General features: G+C 36.9%; 3 protein-coding genes across 11 annotated transcripts; 2 read left to right on the top strand and 1 right to left on the bottom strand.

Moving 5' to 3' along the window:
- Positions 1 to 1,186: 1,186 nt before the first annotated feature.
- On the bottom strand, positions 1,187 to 7,229 carry LOC113742162 (uncharacterized). Of its 8 annotated transcripts, none has more exons than XM_027269905.2 (5): positions 7,091 to 7,229; positions 4,264 to 6,991; positions 3,121 to 3,251; positions 2,122 to 2,291; positions 1,187 to 1,924 (listed from the first exon to the last, which is right to left on the bottom strand). In XM_027269905.2, exon 2 carries the CDS (start codon positions 6,855 to 6,857, stop codon positions 4,500 to 4,502), a length of 2,358 nt encoding a protein of 785 aa, XP_027125706.1. In that variant the 5' UTR covers positions 6,858 to 6,991; positions 7,091 to 7,229; the 3' UTR covers positions 1,187 to 1,924; positions 2,122 to 2,291; positions 3,121 to 3,251; positions 4,264 to 4,499. The 8 variants fall into 8 exon arrangements, with proteins under 8 accessions (XP_027125706.1, XP_027125707.1, XP_027125710.1 ...); XM_027269906.2 differs by having other exon boundaries at positions 4,264 to 4,332; positions 4,409 to 7,219; XM_027269909.2 differs by having other exon boundaries at positions 3,147 to 3,251; positions 4,409 to 7,219.
- A 1,129-nt stretch (positions 7,230 to 8,358) lies between these two features.
- LOC113742166 (uncharacterized) lies at positions 8,359 to 11,415 on the top strand. Its single transcript, XM_027269914.2, has 4 exons — positions 8,359 to 8,730; positions 9,770 to 10,426; positions 10,509 to 10,607; positions 10,898 to 11,415. Exons 1-4 carry the CDS (start codon positions 8,581 to 8,583, stop codon positions 11,162 to 11,164), a joined length of 1,173 nt encoding a protein of 390 aa, XP_027125715.1. The 5' UTR covers positions 8,359 to 8,580; the 3' UTR covers positions 11,165 to 11,415.
- A 1,203-nt stretch (positions 11,416 to 12,618) lies between these two features.
- LOC113742163 (probable FBD-associated F-box protein At1g32375) lies at positions 12,619 to 17,556 on the top strand. 2 transcript variants are annotated; one of them, XM_027269910.2, is made up of 5 exons: positions 12,619 to 12,748; positions 12,839 to 12,972; positions 14,006 to 14,929; positions 15,020 to 15,184; positions 16,989 to 17,556. In XM_027269910.2, the coding sequence occupies exons 1-5, from the start codon at positions 12,721 to 12,723 to the stop codon at positions 17,295 to 17,297; spliced, it is 1,560 nt and encodes a 519-aa protein (XP_027125711.1). In that variant the 5' UTR covers positions 12,619 to 12,720; the 3' UTR covers positions 17,298 to 17,556. The 2 variants fall into 2 exon arrangements, with proteins under 2 accessions (XP_027125711.1, XP_027125713.1); XM_027269912.2 differs by lacking the exon at positions 12,619 to 12,748 and adding an exon at positions 13,804 to 13,872 and having other exon boundaries at positions 12,838 to 12,972.

Consider the following 17,556-nt stretch of genomic DNA (forward strand, 5'->3'; position numbering starts at 1 on the left):
AGACAAATGGTCCCAATTTCAAGCTTCAATCCTGAGTCCTACAATTCTCAATGCTCTATCATTTTCCTGGAAAATAACCCCTAATGTTTTGGAATGATTCAGAAATTTCAATGGAATTTGTCGAAATTCAATTCCGCGCAATACGGCCTAAATTAAATCACCAAATTTGTTTCTTTTGATGGTTAGTTGAATGATGAGTACATGAATAACAACTATATAAGTGATACTGTTAGATTATCATTTGCAAAAAGAGGTCAAGTAAAATTGTCCTTGTCAATTCTGTTTAGATTGCCATTTAGTCTTCCCACTAGTCCTTTCCCAATGTGAATCATTTAAATTCTTGAAGGCAAAATTTTGTTGTATTTTAGAACAAATATCAAAATTTCAAATTCCCATAGATGATCACCATATATGGAAATTTTTTTTTTCGGGTCAAAGTAATTAAAGAGGTGCCAACATAAGTTGGTGCAATTAATAAGAACATACTACTTTATATATATATAAAGGTCGTGTTTTCGAATTTCGCTGTTTATGTGAAGATTGTTTTAGTAGACACTAAAATCCCTGCGAGCAACTTATAATCTCGAAAACATACCCTGAGGACTGAAGTCGAACTCATTCCATCTTTTTCTCTCATTCAAACTTTTCGTACCAAAAAAAATAGTAACTACAGATATTACAAGCACGCGGAAACATATAGCAATCTGAAGAGGGACCAAAATTTTCGTTGAGCTTGGTAAAACCATTGAAGTTCGGCTTTAAAAGAAGGTAAATTCCCCTAAACTATCTTCCCATTTCAGTTTGTCCCCTGGTTATTTCAATTGCAAAATTTAACTGACTTTCATTTGCATTTTGATGCGAATCACTCCAATTTTATTAATTGTTTTATCAATTAATTGACCAAAACTTATCTTTCTTTCTAATTGAACTATGTGTATTATTACGTTAAGTCAGTTGTCAATGTGAAAGAGGTAATTAGGCTTGATTCTTTCCATGTCAATTCAGAGCTTGCCCTTGCTATAGGGATTACATTTGCTGTGAACAAACCGAAGAACACTGACAAGGAAAAGCAAGAAAAACATCATACTGATGGGAGAAAGTAAGAAAAATCTTAAGGAATATTACCAAACTCAGGTATGCAAAAAGAATTGTGTTTAGTTTGATGCCAGAACAAGGACAAAGATGGTTGTTCTCTACAAATGAGTCATGCAATAAGAATATTTTCTCGACAACTTCATCCAGTCAACTGCATATTCAAGCCAATAAAGCAAGATGGCTTCTGTTCTTTTAAGGTCATCAAAGCTGTGTCTAGTCTACCATTGTTCGAGTTATTACATTTTTAGGAAAGCAAAACAATTTAAAGCTCCAGAATATGTTTAAGTACCTGTGCAGCCTATCTGGTTCCAAACACCATAGGACAATGTTGTTGTACATTTCTTTTTTCAGTAACTACTGATGACTGAGTACATGTGGATGATTTGTTCTTCTGGATTTCAGCTGTTACCAATCACAAGTGGTACAGCTACGCATAAGCTACCATCTGGGACCACAGTTTTCCAGGCTTGCCCAATTTGATAAGCTGCATCCATGGATAAACTATTTGAAGCATGATTCCGCTCGATCAAATCTCCATACTTGGTGTGTATTTAGGTAATTAGTGAAAGCATGGCTTCAGGCATCAATTACAACCTCAACCAGCATTCAGCTCCAATTGTGAATACTACCTCTGTTTCCTTGATGCACCAAAAGCTAGATCGATATGATTCATTCCTCAACCCACTCAAGTTTCTGCTTCTCTTCTTATACCGTACGAGTAGTATACAAAGTTACAAGCATTGACAACTACATGCTAAAGTATCAATCAAAATCTACATGCCAGCTCACTTGATCCAGTACCGAAAAGCACTCATCTGCCTCCAAGTTCCTGTAAGAGTTACCATTTTTCTAAGAGTCTTGAAACATGAATACCAGCAACCATGCAAGCAAAAATCATCAATGGACAGGTAACCATTCAAGTCAAAATTCCAATTGCAAAAAGATCTCAAAGGACAAGATGCATGGCAAATAGCAACTCACGTATAAATGCATTTATATACAAGAGGCATGCTTCTTTATGAGTACCTGCAAAGAGACGAGTGCATAATGGTATGCACAAGGAATCCCCAGAAATTGTGTCGAACATTTCAATAAGATCTCATAAACCATCAATAGCAATCATCTGATATGCTTTGCTAATGGCCATGCAGGTATCCATGCAATTATGTCTGTGTGCTCTCATCTGCAACATTGATCTGCAGGACAATAACATTTGGTGAACACGTGTATATCGAAAAGTTAATATAACAGCTGAGAATCCGTTGTCCCCTGCTTCAAAACCATAGCATGCATGTATTGATCATCAAGCCGTTTTCCCTAAAATTCATGTTTGTAATAGATCTCTTAAAAGTGCCAATTATTCATCTCCTCAGTGTCAGTGGCAAAAAATGTACTCTCTTATCAAAGTACAAGTCTAAGTAGTATTCTGCAATCATTGCAAAAGGTCCTCAAATTGATGCTTCTTAATAAAGATACAGAGTATTAATCACTCAATTCCTCAGTAACAACTGGAAAAAAGTGTATGCTCCTCCTGGGCTAGGAGTACTATCTGCCTGTATTCATAATAAAAAGTCGTATTTAAACCGCAGATAGTTACATTCCCGATAAAGTTTACTGCTTATATATAGAGATGACGGAATCCAAGATAGTGCTCTCCACCCCTAAAACTAGCCTCACAAACAGTTCCTTTCCAAACTGAGAGAGAGTGAGAGAGACAGAGAGACAACATTTTAGAACTTTCAACTTTCCATTGTTAATAAATGGCAGAGATGTACAGTACAGGGCTTATTTGATGGCAGTAACCTCCTCTCTCAATATAAAATTGAGCACCATATTGATAACTTCAATTATTTTCTAATGGTTGTACGACTCAAGTTTAACAATGAGGAATACACACAATACAAAACTTGAACTTTATGAAAGAGGTAATGCAGTGACTGAAAGCATGAAACTTAAACTCCATAAAAAAACAAATTCTCAACAATGCAAAAGCTTTAATAGACTCTTTGTTAGCTTGCTTCTCACCACTTCCAAGTAAAAAACCATACTACCTCTGTCCCATAAACATTGTCGTCTTCAGGGACTTGTGCTTTTCTTTTCAGCAGTTGCACACAAGGCGTTTAATTTGCTTCATTTCCACTTTTGTCCTTCAACATCTGAATTTGAATATGAAATAGATTAAAATGCTTCTCTAGTGGTGAAGTTGGGAAACAGACATCAGGCCAACATCACATATTTGTCATCACAATATCCATCAGCAAGAACAAAGCATATATCTATGTTTTATTATGCTGATTAACTTCATATAATTTTGTAATGTCATGCGTGCGTATCTAACAACTTGTTATTGGTGTGAATGACATGGAGAGGGCCCACAACAATGACGTAATGTCACTGTTACCAGTCCACAAGAGGTTAAATGGAAAAAAAGCAAGAAAATTGTTGCTAAATTTGGTAAGTCACGTAAATTTTGGGACAGGGCACAAAGGAAAACATGACAATTCAGCAAGACAAAGGGAGTAACAGAGAAAAAACTCAATCAAGAACTCCACTAAATGTATCTTTTCTTCATTTTCTGTTTAAATAAATTAAACTTAAGCAGCAGATGCTTAAGCCACTCCTCCATGTATTTTACTCTCTTTTATGATAATTATTATCAATGAGTGCCATTTTAGAGGTACTACCATCAATGGGGAACTAATCTAAGACAGTAAAGATTCACAGGTCCACTTTTATTCAATGCTGTGGCAAGATTTCAACTGGCATCATAGCCAGCAGTCATCCAAATGAATAATTAGAAAACAAACCTATAAGACAGCTATTACCTATTATCCATGCTAAAGGAGCAGATAATCTCTCACAGAGAGAGTAAAAGAGAAAATCAAGAACTCCACTAAATGTATCTTTTCTTCATTTCAGTTTACATAAATCAAACTTAAGCAGCAGATGCCTAAGCTACTCCTCCATGTGTTTTAATCCCTTTTATTATAATTATTATCATTGAGTGCCGTTTTAGAGGTACTGCCATCAATGGGGAACTAACCTAACACAGTCAAGATTCACAGGTCCAGTTTTATTCAATGCTGTGGCAAGATTTCAACTGGCATCATAGCCAGCAGTCATCCAAATGAATAATTAGAAAATAAACCTATGAGACTGAGCTATTACCTATTATCCATTCTAAAGGAGCAGATAATCTCTCAGTTGGATGACTTTGCACCATGTGCTTGAATCACCCTGAAACATGAACCAGAGCCCATCATGCAGCAGAAAAAGGATGGAAGTAAAAACAATATTCATAAAATTAGGCTACCATTGTCTGATTGTCACTTCGACCGGATGGCAGTAGAACTAAGCATCCCATATCACTGTTGGAGATAGCTACAGTCTCTGAATTGGGTGCCTCATATCTGCACTGCTTCCTTCTGATCAAAAAGCCCATCAAATGATTTAGAAAAGTTGTCTCTGGAACCATTTGAACTTTTACTCGGTAGCTTTCTCTTCAAAAGCTTCTTATCTCTAATTGCATCATACAAGAGTTCATATGCATAGTAAGTAATATGGCCCTTCTTCAATAAGTCTTCTACAACAATCTTAGGAGCTGCTACAAACTTTTTATCGGCCTCAAAAATTGTGTTCACAATATCAGGAACAACACCTTTTTGTACCATTAGGAAGATAACATCAACTGCTTCCCGAAGTCTATGCTTCAAGCACAGACAATTTAAAACTCGTCCAAAGGTTTTAACTGCTGGAATGAATCCACTCTTGACCTCCTCATGGAGAAGAGAAAATCCAGAATCAGTGTCATCAATTTTGCAAAAACCATCTATCATACACTGATAAGTGAAGTTATCTGGGTGGCAGTCTCTGTCACTCATCTCTCGGAATAGCTTTTCAGCCATGCCCATATTTAAATTCTTGCAGAATGCATTTATAACAATATTGTATGTTGCAGTTGTATGGGATATACTATATTGCTCTATCATTCTCCTGAACAGCTCATAGGCTCCATCCAAGTCCCCATCTTCACAGAATCCATTAAGTAACGTCCCAAAACTCACAACATCAGGACACACACCAGCGTTTTCCATTTCTTGAAGCATTTCCAAAGCTCCAGTGAGATTTCTAGACTTGCACAAGCTTTCAATAACAATGTTGAATGTGATAATGTTAGCAACACAACCCTTCTCCTTCATTGACTTGAATAATTCCATCACATTGTCGGGACTTGAAGTTTTACAGAGGCAATCCAACAGCGTGTTGTAAGTGATTACATCAGGAGTAACGCAATGCTCCCACATGGTATTTACAATCTCAAGTGCATCAGCCATCTTTAACTGTTTGCAGTAACCATCTATAATAGTGTTGAAGGTAAAAATGTCAGGAAGAAACCCTTTGGAGATTGCATCATTCATGATATTCGTGGCGTCCGATACACATCCCATTTTGCACAACCCATTTATAATCAAATTATAAGTCCATATATCAGGCTTGCAGCCTTTCTCTGGAATTTCATTCATAAGATGCAACGCTTCCAGAATCATCCCCTGTTGAGACAACCCTTTGATTAATGTATTGTACAGAATTATACTGGGCTTTATAACTTTTCGCCTGGCTTCATCAAATACAGCAATGGCCCTGTCGGTGTCACCATCACCACATAGTCCATAAATGAGAGAGCAGTAAGTAAACTCATCAGGCATGAATCCTTTATGAACTGCATCTTTGAGAATTTTGTCAGCTTTTGGTACCATGCCCATTTTGCAAAATCCATCAATGAGAGTATTGTAGGTGAAAATATCAGGCTCAAACCCAGTATTCACCATTTTATGCAAATAGGACTCAGCTTTCAAAACCTTTGAGTTCTTACACAAGCCAGAGATAAGGGTGTTGAATGTAACAACATCAGGAGCTAAACCTTCTCTTGTCACACTATCCAACTTTCTCTCAGCCTCATCAAGCAAGCCCCTTTTACAAAGGCCTTGAATAACAATATTAACCGTAAAAAGATTGGGAGATACACCCCTCTTGAGCACCTTATTGAGAAGCCTTTCACTATGTCGAATATCCCCCTTCTTACAAAGTATGTGCATGAGCTTATTAAATGTTTCAACATTGGGAATAATTCCAAGCTGAAGCATCTCATCAAACAATTCATTTGCCTCAAACTGATAACTTGATTCGTAAAATCCACCAATTACAGTACAGTAAGAAACAGCATTAACATAACAACCTTGTCCAGGCATATTTCTTAGAAGCCTTAAAGCCACTTCAGGCCTATTTGTCCTACAAAACGACTTCATCCTAATCGTAAACGTATAAACATCAGGTTCAACCCCTGTATCTCTCATTCGCATATACACTTTATGGGCCTGATTAAAATACCCATACTCAACCAAGATATTCATAATGGCATTATACGACAGAACCGAGGGCTCACAGTTGTAAAAATCCATCCTCTCAAACACATTAACAGCCTCTTGGATCAACCCCTTTTTACCATAATTTCTAATGGCACTAACATAAGCCCCTTCCATTAGATGGTTATCGACATTCGCTCTCATATCTGCCATCACACCTTCCATGGCCTCAAATTTTCCATGATTACCAAGCTTTTCAATGATGCATTTATAAGTTACCAAATTATGCTTAAAACCATCTTCTTTTCTCACAGAATTGAACATCTCCAGTGCCCTCAAGGGGTCTTTTTGATGCCTTACAACAGCCACTACATGTTTAGGAAGTATAGAAGAACTCATTAGTCTTCCCAAACTAAACTAACACTAATCAACTTTTCCATGAAAACCCATCTCAAATTTGATCTGTTTGATCTTGTTTCGTACTTCTTGATAACCCTCATGTCATAAAGTTTGCAACTTTAGCATATTGCAACCTTGGATAAAACAACAAAAGAACAATTTTTTAATTTATAATGCACCACATATCAAGACTGATATGAAATTACCTGAGACTTGAGAGAAAGTAACATTACTCGAATAGCTCGATTATGCTGGAGGAAGGAGGAACCAGAACTAATTGAAGAAACAAAGGGGAAGAACTAGGGCTTTGAATTAGGGGGTTGTACAGATGAGGATTTTGTACCGTGCATAGAGGTCTATTGGTTTAAACTACAAACGGCAGGCCAGTGGCAAGTCAGCAGTCAACACCTGTCTCCCTTTTTTATTTTTTTCCCCCCACATGAGCTACTCCATTTTTTTTTGTTTTCTATTTTTCTCTAATTTCCTTAATAGACATTAATTTGAGTTTCGACTTAATTACAAATATTACAACAAATTGACTAAAATTATTCACCTTATAATATAGTATTTTGTTTTGTGATACTTTAGTTAATTTAATATTTCTAAAACTAGTCTACAGATTCTTATTCATTTGTTGGATTTACAATATTATAGAGTAGAAAACTTTTAATTAAAATGTAATACGAAGATTGTACAAAATGAATTGATAGGTAACCAAAACAGCTTAGTATGACTTTGAAAGATAAACTCAATTTATCAATTTACCTCATGTCAATTACCTCTTAATATATTTGAAACTAAAGCGATTTCTATTAAATTTTGGCTTTTGAGTGCTAAATTTTATCAGTATACAAAATTTAGTGAAGAATTTATCTCTAATACTAAGCTCATTTTCCTTATTATGATTTTAACATACAATGATTGATTTATTGTTATGGGAGACTTTTATTTTTCAAAAATAACAATACGAATAAACATTTGAATTTTATTAGTGCAGACTTAATTTAATAGCTATTCTATAGCAAATATTTAATTTACTTAGACATGAAAATAAAAAAAAATTATTCAAAAACCAGAATGATTCCTAAAGTAAAGTAAGGAGCTCAAATAGCCTCAAAAAAATACAAAAATATTTAATAATTATATTGACAAACTAATTCTCTTTCCTTTCCAATTATTCTCAACATAACACACACAAAAATTGTGGAAAAGCATTTTCCTTTTTTTTTTCTTTTGTAGCATTATTACACCTTCATGTTCCACTCCTTTTTTTTTTATTTATTTTAACACACGAATTGTTGGCTAATCCGAAATCCTTCTTTTTTTTTTTTTTTTTTTTTTTGTCATTACTGGGGTATCCGGGTCTACACCCGACTAGTCCCACAGCGCCCCAACAGAGCGGGCCCGACCGATGCTGAAGAAATTAACAGCTGGGTGGCTGCGCGGGATCGAACCCAGGTGGAGCTCAACCAAGGGGCGCCCTTCCACCAGCAGACCACCCAGCGCGGGCAATCCGAAATCCTTCTTGCGTGCGGATTACCGGATTACGACCTTCCTTTTTCCTGTTTCTTTTCTTTTCTTTTTTCCCTTTTAATTTGTGAAGGAGTCAATTTCAATTACTGCTACAGTGCTACCCTTCCACTGCAGGAAGACTGAAAGAGGCAGAGTATTGAACAAAGCAAGCATACGCCGTAGTATAGAGTAGTATCGTATTAGCATCAGAATGGAAACGGCAGGGCAGTGGCTAGAGAAGGCATTGCTGGAGCTATGCAAGAAGATTGAAACGGGTCTTGATTTGGATGCTGAAATCATATCTGGGCTTGTTTCCTATTGTGAGATGGCCCCCCCTCTTGATGCTAAAGAGTATCTTGATGTATGTACTTTGCTTCTTTTCTTCTCCTCTCTACGAATTCTACGAATTTAGTTTCATATGCGAATTTTATCATCTGGGATTTCTTTTTTCTTTGCAAATTAGTTGGTTATATATGCAAAAAGGTCACATCTTTGGAGGAGGGAGGGGGGAGGTCTTCTTGCTTTTGTGTTTTTGGTTTAGATTTTTGAAGTTGGCTTCATATTTTTTTTGGGGTGTTGTTTTCCTGGAGATTTTATATGCAATTATACGTTATTGGTGGTGCTTCAAAGCTTTAATCTTTTGTTGTTAGATATTGGCAGTTTGGGAGTTTGGTATAGGACCACAATTTTGGCTATTAGGGTGAAAACTTCTCTTCGCTAACTACATAGGATGTTCTTTGTGCTACTGAGTTAGCATGGTTAAAAGAGTTAGGTTGTTCAATCATGCCATGCATTCTGATTCCGTTTTATGATAACATGTTTATGCTAGTCTTGAATTCAGTAGCACACATTGGGAAAAGAAAAGGCAAAACACCAGTTTTTGATGTCACTGATTAGTCTTTCAGGCCTTAACCCCAATACGGGTGCATTTTATGATCTGACTTTTGGATAATTTTATTCTCTGGGGTCAAGTTATGCTATGGTAAACTAGGATATAGTTTCACTGTATGAAACTTGGACTTTGAATAAAAGCCTTCTGGATGCAACTTAAAGACTTTAGAAATTTGCACCCACAGCTTGCTGAAGCATGATATTTTATTACGCCTTTTTGAAGTAGTGATCACACAGATACTGTACCTATTAAGAAATAGACGTGCGATTAACTGTTTAATTCAATTAAGCCTCCACTACTGGCCATTCTAGGTTAGTGTTTCTTGGATTTCTTTCAGGTTCGTTGTTGGTCCTAATTAGCTTCCCACTTAAGTTGTCAATGTGCCAATCTACCCTGAGAGAATTTGTGCACGTGTAAATTGTCTGAGATGTTCGTGCTTGCAAATCCAAAATCAAGTGTGCCACTGCTGTTGTCACTGCTGACTGTTTGTTATTCTTCTCTTGTGCAGAATATCATAGGCCAGGAAGCTGGCAAAAATGTGATTGGAGAGTATTTACAGCGGAGAGGTTATTCTGAGCCACAGAATGTGAATAAGCCTACTCAAAATACTTCAACTTCCAACTTACAAGCATATGTCAAACCACGCACTAATGATGGCTTGGTCATTGGAGCTAAAAAACCACAGAAAGCATCGAAAGATGTTGCAGCCTCATCTAATCGGAAAAATCGAACCTCAACTGGGACATCAGAGTCACAGAATGTGAATAAAGGAACCACAGGCAATTCTAAGAAGAAAAAGTCTGGAAAGGTTGTATCCCTGGCTGAGGCTTCAAAAGGATCAATTGTGTATCAGAAAGGGAAGCCATGTTCTTGCCAAGCTCGTCAGCACAGGCTCATCAGCAATTGTTTATCTTGTGGGAAAATAGTTTGTGAACAAGAAGGTGAGGGACCATGCAACTTTTGTGGTGCCCTTGTGCTGAGGGAAGGAAGCTCCTATGCTGGTCTGCATGAAGGTGCAGTTCCCCTCTCAGAGGCTGAGGCAGCTGCTGAAGCTTATGCAAAGAGGCTTGTTGAGTATGACCGAAACGCTGCTGCACGTACAACAGTTATAGATGACCAAAGTGACTATTATGAGATTGAGGGGAATAGCTGGCTGTCACAGGAGGTAAGTATAGTTTAGCTTGTATCTGTCTATTTGTTGCTGAGCTTTCTCTAATTTTTTCTTTTTTCCCTATTTCCCCATACAGGAGAAAGAACTGTTGAGGAAGAAAAGAGAAGAGATAGAGGAGGCTGAACGTGCCCAGCGTAATAAAGTCATTATGACGTTTGATCTGGTTGGTCGGAAGGTTAGTACTGTCAACTTTTACATCTTCTTTCAGTTCTACAGTTCCTTCCAGCAAGGGAAATCATTGAAACATTATTGCACTTTAGATTATAATGTGACTTATTTCACAAGCATCATTGGATGCCATGAAAATCTTCCCTTGATCCAACTTACAATGTGACAGTACCATCTTATGGGCATCTTCGTTGTGCTATTGTCAAATTACTTCTACTTACTTTCGGATCTCTATATAAGTTGCTGGTTTTGTTCGCTTTGTGGCTATGCTTTTTGTTCCTGCTATACTTTCTCCAGGTGCTGATGAACGAAGATGAAGCCTCTGAAGAGTTGCAAAACAGACTTCTTCTACGGCCATCAGAGGAGAGAGAATCGGCCCGCATCAAACCAAACCCTACTCTTAAAATTCAACCTGTTTTTGTGGATCCAGGGCCTAGGAAATCCGTTAAAGAGAATTTGAACAAATGCCTGAATAATGGTTTGTGCTTGGAGATAAGTGGGAGGGTACAACATGATAATAATGATAGCCTGGGGACTTTCTCAAATGGACAAGTACTTGCTTGAACCATGTATAAGTAGGTGTTTCTTACTGCATATAATGATCATGGCCTTCTGAATTTTATAGGAAATGATTCATGTTTCAGCTGAGTTCTTGTTGCGAAGGAGTCTCAATTTTGTGTAACGCATGATTCCATTTGATTCTTGGAATTGTGCAATCAGTTTCTGTGGCTCCTCTACATTGTAACTTCTAGAGAATCCAACAACCTGCGTTTCCTTTGAGTTGATCGCATGATACATATAGTTTTTGAGGAAAATTTATGGCTGTAAATTGATCTGATCGGATTATTGTCATGTCATATTCTTTTCTCTCAACAGCATACAAATCAATGAACGTCAAAACTTCTCTTTTTCAGATACCGGTAGTGGGACGAGGAGTCAAAGTTTTTTTTTATTCTTTTCTTTTTAAACATCAAAAGTGGAATTTTTTCTAAAATAGGTAGTAGCAGTCGAAGTCTTCTTTCTTTAAACATCAATAGTGAGATTCAAACGTATATACGATAATATTCGTATTTTGAACGCATGATAAATGTACATGTTTTTCAAATGTATGACAAATATTCATATTAGAGGTGCTAACAAGTTGAATCAATAAGTTAAGTCTTAATTTAGATTTATGAAGTTTGAACTCGAGTTTTAAAAAATAAAAATAAAAAATTATTTTTAAAAAATAAATAAAATAATAATTTTTCGTAATAAATAATAAAATATTAAGAATATATATGTAATTTTATTATTAAAATAAAAAATAATATATGTGTGTGTGTGTGTATATATATATATATATAATCGAGTTTGAGTCGACTTGCGAGTTAACGAGTTTAGTATTTTTTATTTGGAGTTCGAACTCGAATTTAATTTGGTCAGCTCGACTTTTACTCAAATTTGATGTTGACCGAACTCGAGTCGAACTCGGATAGCGAGTGGCTCGATTCACTTGCAACCCTAACCCGTATGTCAAACATATAACAAATGTACGTGCTTTGAACTAATGTGTGTAGCGAATACTAAATGCCTTTACTGATAACAATGTGGGAAAAAGAAAGGGAAAAAAGGATAAAGAATTATATTTAGACCACCCAAAAAGGAAAAATTTTTTTAAAAAATCCATAATGCAGGAAAATTTGAAATTGTAACCAGCTATATAATGGGCGTCAAGCCCTCCTTGAGACAAAAGGAAATACACTAGTTGTGAATTATTAGCTCGCGCATCAAAAATTTTAGCTGGGCTTTTGGATTGCCGTTTTTCGTCAGAAAATTACGTCGTTTTCCGTGATCACATTTTCCTATTACCTTTTTTCCTTACATACATCAAATCGCTACAATAATTTTTTCATGAAAAATCATGAAAAATGCAATCCAAACACAACCTTAACTCAACAAAAAATTACCAAAAATAATAATAATAAAAGATGGCAATTTTCTTGGATCCATAAGTATATAAACTCGATTGCTTGGGCGGCAATTTTCTTCTCTCAAGTCTCCATCGCCACCCGGTCACCATCTTCTTTTCTTCCTTTATTCAGCACCGTTTTTCCTTAAACTACGCGACAAATTTACATATGCCGGCGATTCTCAAGAATTTGGACGGTAATTCCCTCCTCCTTTTGCGGTTTTTCTATTCTTTCCTCCTTTTTTTTTGTTGTAGGAGTAATATTTATAATTTGTGGTGGTGGTCAGGGCGCGTTGCTCTGCCTATACTGGCCCTGGCAGGGTGTGGAGTTGCCATAGGAGTGGCAATCAAGTGTTCTCAAGTTCTACGGGGAAAAACAATTGCTTTTTTGGACAAGCATAGAAAAGATTTTCCTCTCAAGGTATTTTAGATACTCTGGAAATATATTTTTTATATATAATTGGAATGTCCATAACCAACATTAGACATTTTCTATTATGCATGAGTGATGCTGCTGGCTATGGTTGGCAAAGGGGGTGAGAGCCATTGCCAATGTAACAGTTAGAAACAGTTTAAACATTATTTAACAAATTGTGGCGTTGCTTGTTCAAATTGTGGTATTGTTTTGTGCAGTCATACATGACATTAAAAACTATGTACATAATTTTATTTGAACTATAGACTTTTTAAAATTCAAAGTTTGGCCATTTTGACCCATAACCCCTAGGAGCAACCGTTTCTACCCCTTTTGGTTGTTTTCACTCTCAATGTGATACTCAGTAGGTAACAATGATACCGCTGGTGATAGTGATGTACAAATTGTTTTATACAGTGTACAGGCCCAACCAAGATTGACCACCCAAAAAAATAAAATAAAATAAAATGAAGAAGCTCGTGAATGTGTCAACTTTTTTCATATGGTGTGTGGTTCCCACCAAGTAGTTTTTAGAAATCAATCTTTGTGAGTAAAGGCTAATATGTAGTCTTCATAATGAGCAAACCTATGCCTTCTTGTACGGGGCGCAAAACAATCCTAACTTGTGAATATTGCGCCCAAAATGGCTAATCAAACTTTTATCATGTTTTCTTGTCTTTGTTTTCTGGGGCACATGATTTCTTGTATTATGCTATAGTATGACATGTTAAGTTGTTATGGAAGTGCGTTCTATTTACCATGTTAACTCTTTCATCTAGTGGAAGTAAGGCTATTAGTGAGTTAATTTGCTTTTTATTTTGCTTGGTTTCTGTTTAGGTTACTCATGGTTTATAAAACAAGGATAGAATCAATCAACTGCCTGATGATTTTTCCTGTAATGCTACCGTAAGTCATGCTAAGTTACTATGGAAGTGTATTCTCTTTACAGTGTTTACTCTTTCATCTAGTGGAAGTAATATAATGTTGACTTTCTTTTCTTTTTGACATATCCTTTGTATTCTGCTTGTTTTTTAATTAGGTTGCTTCTGGTTTCAGTTACGAGGATAGAATCAGTCAACTGCCTGATCATCTTCTGTCAGATATACTCTTGCGTTTAGACTTGATAGAAGCTGTTAGGACAAGAATTTTGTCGAAAAGATGGAAAGATATTTGCAAACTTATGTCTAAACTAAACTTTGATTGCTGTAAGATGTTTGGAGAGATTGAAGATCATGGTAACTACAGCTTTAAACATAAGGGTAGGTTCTTGAAAGCAGTTGATCAATCTTTACGTCTTTATTCAGGTCAACATGTACCTTATTTCATTCTAACATGTTGTTTGGGGAAAGAATTTGCCAATGTTATCAGTAGATGGATGCAGTCTATTGCTGCATTAGGCGTAGAAGAACTTTTGATCAAGTTCTGCTCCCCTATTCATGTTGATAAAAATGGCAACGGTAGCTTGGTCAAACATTTTCCCTTCCCTTTTGAGCTTCTCTTTGAAGCAGCTTCATTGAAAAACTTGCATTTATTCGCCTGCGTCCTACGACCAAGTTTTAAAGGCCAATTCAAATCCCTTCAGTTTCTGACTCTGTGTATGGTCCCCTTGGATGATGGACAATTGCCAAGCATTTTTTCTTCTTGTCCGAACCTCCAGGGGTTGAGAGTTTCGCATTGTAAACTTCCTTTTAGGATGGATATTATTGGTGTACATCTCCGGTTGAAGTTTTTGTTCATTGAATCATGCCATGGCGTGAAAGAAATAGATATCAGTGCTGGAAATCTCACCTTTTTCTATTGTTATACTGATGAAGTGATAAAACATTCACTTCGTTTCGTTCCCGAACTGGAAAACTTGAGTCTCAGCTGCAACGGTAGTGGTACAGTGCCTCATTTGTTCAGTGAAGTTGCAAAAGATTGTACTCAGCTAAAACAGTTACTTTTCCAGACTAAAACGGATGAGGTTTGTAAGGTCACCATGTCCATTGTTTTGCTGCCACATATTTCCGTTTTCTGGTTCTGATAATTATGCTTTTTGTTTCTGTTGATTCAGCTACAGTGCATACCTCTCAAGATGGATATGTTCAGCAACCTCAGGATACTATACTTGTTGATAATGTTCGACTCTAATAACTGGATGACCAACTCTAAAGTTGATCTACTTAATCTCACCCCTATTTTGGATGCCTGTCCGTTGCTAGAGCAATTTCGTCTCTTGGTGAGCTTTTTGCATCTTTTTCTTCTTTGGCAGATTGGGGGTATTTATTTATCTATTTATTCTTGGTTAATAGCCTTTTTTTTTCAGAAACGTTAGATAATTTCATTGATATGTTGTAAACTATACAATTGTTGAGCAAAGGCCCAAATAGACTTTACAAGTGCATCTTGGCACTAAGAGTGTAGCCGCTCTTCATCAAAAGAAATGCTTAATGCATGCATACTAACTATATCAACCCTTTCCTCCGTTAAGTTAGTGGACAAAATGAATCAGCATTCTGTAAACATTGAGCACAAATTTCTGATGTCCTCCAAGTGAGAGTGCATTGCCATGTCTTTGGAGTTACTGGTTTCGATTATTTTCAGCAACTGTTTCTGCTTAATTTTGATCGGAATCTTCTTCCATTCCTTGCCTCTTGCCTTACATAAAGCTAATTTAACAGCCACTGCTTGGTTCCTGAGTTTGTTACCATCAGTAGCTTCTTTGAGTGCCCACTGAGCAAGAATTTGTTTGTTATCATCCTCTGCTACTATTCCAATTCCCATGTCCCAGCCTCCCATCCTCTGCTGTATTGCAATAGATAGATGAATGGTGTCGGGACCCTCCTTCCTCTGTACCTGTAGTTCACCTGCTCTTGGTGTTTCCAGCATGCTTATCCTTTTCTCTTGATCCTTAGCTTCTTTGGATTACATCCATTCATTCTGTGCTTTCTGTACTATCTTCAATGGATGTTGCTGCACATTGTTGAACATTCTGTCATTTCTTGCTTTCCAAATCTGTCACAGGATATTAGCTGTTAAGGCTATGTGTTCCATACCCTCACTTCTGCACCTGGCTTCCGTTAGTGAGCTCCACCACTTCTTAAAGTCTCCTCTCTGATCTTCAATTCCATCCCAATGTAATGGAGCTAGATGCCATGTTTCTTTAGCTATCCTGCATTGGAAGAATAGGTGTTCAACAGTCTCAATAACCTTTTGTGAACATTGCCAATAGTTAGTTTCCTCTGACTCCTTGCATGTTTAATCGAATTGAGGGTGCCAGTGGACCTTAACATTGCACCAACATACCTGTCAAAGTACCAATTCTCTTAGTTGCCAAAGTACCTATGTGCGAACGAATTAAATATAGTTCATAATTGGCGCAAAGGAAGATGGCATAAATCAATTCTTGTACTTCAATGATCTTCCGTGCAAAATCTCGCAACTAGTCACTTTAAGATTCAATGGCATTGGTATTTCTACTTTCTAGTGAATGATATAGTTCTTTTGGCTTTATGCACCATCCACTTTTTCTGTTGTTACTGTTTCTGTGGTAAATGTACTATTTCTTGTTTTTGGCTTTTCTGGTTGTGGCCTTTCTGAAGGAGCTGTTATACAGAACTTGAGTGTCATGGCAAAATTATGTAATTAAACTTTAAGAGCCTTAGCATGTTCAACTCTTAGTTTTGGGTTTGAGATATCACAGCGTATCAAAGTGGTCATGACTTAAATTGCTATAACCTTGTTTATCTGGATATGGAAAGGAGCTGTAACCCTGTTTGTTTTCTACATTCTAGACTTTGTAATACTAAACGGTTGAAGGGGCAACCTGAGCGAACAACATAGCCTTTGTGCCCTGTTTCTGTTGGACGCAGTTCATAAACTTGTCCATAGCTAGCATTTCACTGCCCATGTTACATTTGAAAGGGCACAAAACTGGATAGGTTTCTTGCAAAGTATTGCCTGTTAAATGTCATAATTGCTTTAGTTACTGCATTGAAATATCTGTAACAAAATGTGATTAGAGTTCTTGCTTATGGTTGCAGGCCAGATGCCCGGGTCGTAATGCAAAAAGAGGAGGGGCATGGCCTCCTAGGCATCATGCTCACCTAAAAGAAATGGAATTTGATGGATTTCGCGGAACGATGAATGAGATTGCATTTGCTTCTTTTTTGCTACGAAGTGCTTCAGAGCTGGAGCGGCTGTGCATCCGCTCATCATACAGTACTTATTCTGCAGATTTCACATGGACAGAACATCCAGATTATGAGATTTACCCTGAGGAGCGCCAGGAGATATACAAACAACTAATGGGGCAAGCCCTGTCTAGCAAAGTGAATGTGATTTTCTCCTAACCTGTGGATCCGAAACCAGGAGTTCTGAGTTGGTTTCTGTATATTCTACCAAGTGCCTTTTTGCTTGGATCTCTTAACATTTGGTTACACAAGAGGAGCTACCTCCTAAATCCTAACTCCCAATTTCTGCTTTTGCTTCATCCAGGGACTTTCAGTTAATTCAGGGGACGTTCATTTTGTAACTGAACTCTTTAACTTCAGCTTTTTGTCTCTTGTTCTTGATTTTTGCACCTTGAATAGATAGATGAGTTATCACTTA

Source organism: Coffea arabica, chromosome 4e (assembly GCF_036785885.1).
Source record: "Coffea arabica cultivar ET-39 chromosome 4e, Coffea Arabica ET-39 HiFi, whole genome shotgun sequence".
NCBI classification, from domain to species: Eukaryota; Viridiplantae; Streptophyta; class Magnoliopsida; order Gentianales; family Rubiaceae; genus Coffea; species Coffea arabica.

Bases quoted from the DNA above. Each gene is read 5' to 3' on its own strand.
- LOC113742163 (XM_027269910.2), top strand. From the start codon at position 12,721: ATGCCGGCGATTCTCAAGAATTTGGACG. The intron at 12,749-12,838 runs GTAATTCCCTCC...GGTGGTGGTCAG, and splicing joins GATTCTCAAGAATTTGGACG to GGCGCGTTGCTCTGCCTATA. The intron at 12,973-14,005 runs GTATTTTAGATA...TTTTTTAATTAG, and splicing joins GAAAAGATTTTCCTCTCAAG to GTTGCTTCTGGTTTCAGTTA.
- LOC113742166 (XM_027269914.2), top strand. From the start codon at position 8,581: ATGGAAACGGCAGGGCAGTGGCTAGAGAAGGCATTGCTGGAGCTATGC. The intron at 8,731-9,769 runs GTATGTACTTTG...TCTCTTGTGCAG, and splicing joins ATGCTAAAGAGTATCTTGAT to AATATCATAGGCCAGGAAGC. The intron at 10,427-10,508 runs GTAAGTATAGTT...TTCCCCATACAG, and splicing joins ATAGCTGGCTGTCACAGGAG to GAGAAAGAACTGTTGAGGAA.
- LOC113742162 (XM_027269905.2), bottom strand. From the start codon at position 6,857: ATGAGTTCTTCTATACTTCCTAAACATGTAGTGGCTGTTGTAAGGCAT.